Consider the following 5867-nt stretch of genomic DNA (forward strand, 5'->3'; position numbering starts at 1 on the left):
GACTTGGCAGCAACACACTAAGTCTGTAATAGTTTCGCATCCGGGACATTACAGACTTGGTACCAGAGCAGGACCGTCCATTGGATCCCCTTTTGATGGTCGTCTAGTAAACAAAGTATTTTCTAGCTATATAGGTTAAATATCGCGAAGGTGAGATTCTTCTGACTTCTTTCCCAAACACCCACCCTCTCATAAAGTGGAGTGGCGTACATGATTTTATTCTTGCCTTATCTAAATTCAACTTGTTAGGTTCTCGATGGTTTGGGAATTACGTACACCTTTAGGATAGATTCCAATTCAAGTGTTGCTTCTTTCTGTCGGTTGATGCCCTATCATAGTTTTTTCACAAATTGGGTGGAAATGCTAGTTGCGCATTCAGTCTCATTCAAGTAAATCCTTGCATATTGGATGATTTACCTTATTGTACATTGGAATTATCTGATAATTCCGTTCTTTGATTCCAATTCTTGTGTTATGTCAACTAATCCTATTGTTATCTCCATGGCTCTGACTAAGGGCAGGACAACTCAAGGTGGGGGCAACGACCCTGAGGGTGCAAATCATCCATCGCCTCCTCCTCCTCCACCTGAGTTGATGCACTTCCTAATGTCAATGGAGCAAAATTGGCAACTCATGGCGCAAATAATGGACACCACTGCTCTCAACATGGCTCAATCCAACCGATAACAACAGGAGCGTGATGCACGAGTCAGGCTCAATGACTTCCTCGGCTCTAGACCACTAGAGTACCATTCCTCTGAGGAGCCTATCGATGCAGAAGATTTGATTTGGGATATCACGTGCTCTCTGTTCGACGCCAACGTCGTCCCGGAGGACTTCGTCAAATTTGCTTCGCACCACCTTAAGGACGTGCCAACAAACTAGTGGGCCAACTATCTGGAGATGCATGTTGAAGGGCAGGCCATCACTTGTGAGAACTTCCTCAAGGACTTTCCCACCTATCATATCCTAGACGGACTGACTGATAAGAATAAGGAAGAGTTCATGAGCTTAACTCAAGGCGAGAAGACGGTAGATGAGTACAACCGGGAGTTTATGCACCTCGTTTGGTACGTTGGTTATGCGACGTCGATGGATGGTAAGCAGCAATACCAGTTCCACAAAGGCTTACAACCGGATGTGAAGTTCTCCATCAACCTTCAGAAGCCCGAGATCTTCCTTGAGTTGGTCAACATGGCTATTAAAGCTGAAGCCGGGAAGGCAACTCACGATGAATACAACAAACGTTCCCTTCCTCAACAACATCACCAAAGAAGCGTGCGATGTGGATCCCCGACCACAACTACGTCAGAACTCCTTATGCTCCTAGCTTGGTGGGATTTTCCCTCGCTCACCACCCCAGGCCTAGCTCCAAGGAACCCTAGAGGGCATCCAAGGCCAGGCGTTCCTCGTACTCGACCTGATGTGATGTGCTGCAACTGCGGCCAGCGGGGACACTACTGTGACAAATGCCCCTAGGACCGGCTTCCTCCTCCTCCTCATCCACCTCATCCTCCTTCGACACAAGCATGATGCAAGCACCTCCTCCCACCCGGGGCTCCCTACAACAACACAACAAGCTTGGTGCAGGACGTGCAAGGGTCAAGCGTGTTAAGGTCGATGAAGCTCAAGAAGATACCAAAGTCATAATCGGTAATCTCCTCGTAAATTCAATTCTAGCCAAAGTTCTTTTTTATTCTGGTGCTTCACACTCTTTCATTTCGCAACATTTTTGCTGAAATTCATGATCTACCTTGGAGTACATTGCCTAAACCTTTCACTGTGCTGTCTCCGGACAAAAGGATGAACGCCTACCTGGTTTGCCCTGATGTTCAGATCAAAGTTGGCTATCTTCCTTTCTATGCTTCTCTTATAGTACTTAGACAATATTCTAATATTGATGTTATCTTCGGCATAGATTTGCTAGTTTCCAACAAATTGGCCATAGATTGCCCCTCTAGATCCGTTAAACTTTCTCACCCCAAAGGCTAGGTAATCTACAAAGCTTGTCCTACTCATTCACCTTAGCTTTTCGCCCTCAATGCTAATATTCTTCCGGCTCTTGAAATTGTTCCGCTGGTATTTGACTTCCCCGACGTCTTTCTGGAGGAACTTACAGGTATGCCGCCTGACCGGGCAGTTGAGTTCATCATCAACTTGGAACCTAGAACTGTGTCGGTTCAAAATCATCTGTGTAAGATATGTCCCGAAGAATTAGCCGAGCTCAAGAAACGGGCAAAGGCTTCATTCGACCTGAATCTTCCCCATGGGGTTGCCCTATTCTTTTCGTGAGAAAAAAGACGGTTCTCGGCTTCTTTGTGTTGATTACCGCCCTCTAAACCAAAAGACCATCAAAATAAATATTCTCGTCCTCGAAACAACGGCCTTTGTCCGGTTAGCCCGAGCCAAAATCTTCTCCAAAATTGACGCGGGATTGGGCTACCATCAAATCAAGATCCATAAAAAAGATATTCCCAAAACTGCTTTCTCTACTTATTACGGCTTCTACTGTACACCATTATGTTCTTTGGCGTCACTAATGCGTCCCCAACATGTTGGACGAAATGACCGAGAGAAAAAGGCGGCCAGGGGGGAAGATAAAATTTCACATCACCTGTGTAAAATCTTCTCTCTCCTACCCTACAATGTTTTTTACGTCACCAAATTTTATATCACATGTTGGAGATGGTCCAAGTCTGCAGCCGTGACAACATGCATTTTCTACGCGTGGACGGATGGTCAGCTAATTGGCCAAAGAGAAAAGGTCGAAACCACTAAAGCAAAGGCAATTCGAATGATAACGACGACCCACAAGTCCCAATCACAAAGGGGCGAGCCTTGCTGCTCATGTCCTCCTCCCCTTTTATTCCTTCATCAAAGCAGGCAACGTAGTAATGCTCGGGTCAAAGATGTTTCCGGGTGGCACCTAGCTGGTCAGCAGAGGCACCATACGCGGGGCAATTTGTCAACGGGATAAACAAGAGGCGTGCAGGCCTAAACTAATGCAGATCGGCAGCCGTAATGTCAACGGCGCACTCGCCAAGCCGCCATGGCGATAGAAAATCATGCTAGTTTATGCTCCTTGACAGCATCTACAACCGGGCGCGCCTGAGAGAGAGGACCAGTCAACCGATCCAAACGGACGACTCATATGGCTAAAACGCCGAGGCTGACCAACGCTTTTCATATCCAATTAAAACTTAGATAGACATGAGGAGGCCTGGACATGTTTGGACGCATCCATCACATCGAAATAGGTCCATATTGGGCCACTCTAACCCCACATATATTTACCGTCCTCCGCTTCCTGATATAAATTGTAGCCACTTCATTCCACTCCGCTTTGTCTCCAACTTCTCTTCCAGTGATCTTTGGCCTCTCCGGCATGGCGTTTAGCGATCTGACTCCGACCACCCCTGATCCATCGACTAGGGTGTCGTCCCATGCGGACAAGAGGAGGCTATGACCGTCCGCATGGCCATCCGCCGGGAGGAGTGCGTTCGACCGATGTCGGAATCTGTCCAGCATGAATCCATTGCGTCGGCGCAACTAGCGCTCGGATCTATTAGGGCTGGAGGCTCGAGGTTAGTCTATCACTCCATCTCTGGTCTGCCGACGTATGAGTGCTATAGGGACCGGTGTGCGCTCCATGGGTATTAGGATGCAGGTGGCCCATGCCCGCCTCGTTGCCGCCATGGCGGAGGCGGCGGTGCGTGCTGCCTTGGAGGAGGAAGCCATATGTGCCTGTATCCTACAAAAACGAAAGAGGAGAAACACGTGCGCCCTCGTCCGAGAGCAAAATCGAGGTTCCGCCGAATCATCCATAGAGATTGTAGAGTACCCGTTGTGAAAATGAAAATGAAATTTGAGAGGTGACCGGTCATCGTTTGCGGACAGGCGTCCGTTGACATTTCAAGGGTCGGATTTGGTGTAGTATGTGAGTATAATAAATTGCTCTGACGTAGAGCAGTGGTTGGAACTTGGAACTAGGAAGCTTGCCACCCGTTTCCAAGGGCTGACTTCCGAGGCAAGTCAGATTGCGCATCTCCACTCCACCTCTGCCGAATATTAAAAAGGCATGGACCGAGATGACATTTTTCGCTGTATTCTATGCGCATCTCCAAAGTCCAACCCATTCCTGAGATCACTGCTTTGTGTTCCCTTTTGCTGCTAACCAATCCATTGACTTGCATCATTACTCTGCTCCTCCCATTTCAACTTTGGTTATAAAACCCCTCGGCCTCCGTCCATCCATTTCCACCTCAAATCTCGAAGTCATACTTGTACAACCAAGCCGAGAACCGCCGCGAGCAGCAGCCAGGACCGCGCCTTTCCCCGTCCTCTCCGGCGCCGACTATGGCCGTCGACTTCGTGGGACGCGGCCACGCCCCCCGTGGCCTCGCCCTCGCGGGCGGGAAGCAGCAGCTGGCCTTCCACGAGGCCGCCGCGGCGGGGCTCAGCAGCCTCGAGCTCCTCGTCTCGGCGCTCTCCCCGCGCGCCGACTGCGCGCCGCCGCCGCTCGGGGAGGTCGCCGACCAAGCGTTATCGGGGTTCCGCCGGGTCATCGACGTCCTCGGCCGCACCGGTCACGCCCGCTTCCGCCGCGGCCCTGCTGGAGCTGCCGCCGCCTCGTTGACTCCCCCTCCTGCCTCTTCTTCACCTCCTATGCCGGCCCGGCCACCGGCACCGGCAGCCTCGCAGCACCTGGCAACCCAGAAAAGCCTGACGCTGGACTTCACCAAGCCTTCGAAGGCGCCGGCAGCGGCAGCCGCTGCTTCGGTGACGTCGACGTCTTTCTTCTCGTCGGTGACGGCGGGGGGCGAGGGCACCGTGTCCAAGGGCCCGAGCCAGCTGGTGTCCTCCGGAAAGCCGCCGCTCGCGGCTGGTACCAAACGCAAGCAACAGCAGCAGCAGACGCCCTGCGCGAGCGGCGCGCACTCCGACGTCGCCGCCGCCAGTGGCCGGTGCCACTGCTCCAAGAAGCGCAAGCACCGGGTGAAGTACACGACGCGCGTGCCCGCGGTGAGCTCGCGCACGGCGGACATCCCCGGCGACGACTACTCGTGGCGCAAGTACGGGCAGAAGCCCATCAAGGGGTCCCCTTACCCCCGCTGCTACTATAGGTGCAGCACCGCCAAGGGCTGCCCTGCGCGGAAGCACGTGGAACGCGCCACCGACGACCCCGCCATGCTCGTCGTCACCTACGAGGGCGACCACCGCCATGACACTTCGCCGCCGGCCGCCGCAAATTAAAGTTCCCTGGCAGCGGCATCGACAGGACTGGACACCACTAACTAAATTTTTTGTTGTTGGATTTCAAATTTGTTTTCTTACATATGTATGCAATATACTTGCGTGAGAAACATAGTAAGAGCATCTACGACCGGGCACCCAAAGCCCCTATACACCCCCTCGACCTCACATATATTAGCCCTCATTCACTTACCGGACAAAACCACCACTCCACTCCACCCTGCACCATCCCCAAGCTCCCTTTCGGTGATCTCCGGCCGACTCCGGTATGGGAGCAGCGGATCTCACTCCGACCACTCTGGATCCATCGATTGGGACGTCAGCCCATGCGGGAAGGAGGAGGCTATGGTCGTCCGCATGGCCCTCCGCCGCCCTCGGGAGGGGTTTGCCCGACCTAGGTCAGATTCGATCCAGCGTGAATCCACCGTGTCGGCGCAACAAGCGCTTGGATCCAGCGGGGCTGGAAGCTTGAGGTCCATCTCCCGCCCCTTCTTCGGTCTAGAGGAGTACGAGGGGTTATAGGGACCGGTGTGCCCGCCGTAAATAAGCAGATGGGGGCGGGAGTGCGAGAACAACCTTGCGGTCGATGTGGTGGAGGAGTCGGCACGCACTAC

The 5867-nt window shown here is 52.6% G+C and overlaps 1 protein-coding gene across 1 annotated transcript; it reads left to right on the forward strand.

Annotated features, from left to right (window-relative positions):
* The first annotated feature begins 4253 nt into the window (after positions 1-4253).
* Positions 4254-5367, forward strand: LOC119303002 (probable WRKY transcription factor 17). Its single transcript, XM_037580079.1, has one exon. The coding sequence runs from the start codon at positions 4357-4359 to the stop codon at positions 5251-5253; it is 897 nt and encodes a 298-aa protein (XP_037435976.1). The 5' UTR covers positions 4254-4356; the 3' UTR covers positions 5254-5367.
* The last annotated feature ends 500 nt before the right edge of the window (positions 5368-5867 follow it).

Source organism: Triticum dicoccoides, chromosome 5A (genome assembly GCF_002162155.2).
Source record: "Triticum dicoccoides isolate Atlit2015 ecotype Zavitan chromosome 5A, WEW_v2.0, whole genome shotgun sequence".
Taxonomy (NCBI): domain Eukaryota; kingdom Viridiplantae; phylum Streptophyta; class Magnoliopsida; order Poales; family Poaceae; genus Triticum; species Triticum dicoccoides.

What these genes read in the sequence shown, in the direction of transcription:
- LOC119303002 (XM_037580079.1), top strand. Translation starts at nt 4,357, where the DNA reads ATGGCCGTCGACTTCGTGGGACGCGGCCACGCCCCCCGTGGCCTCGCC.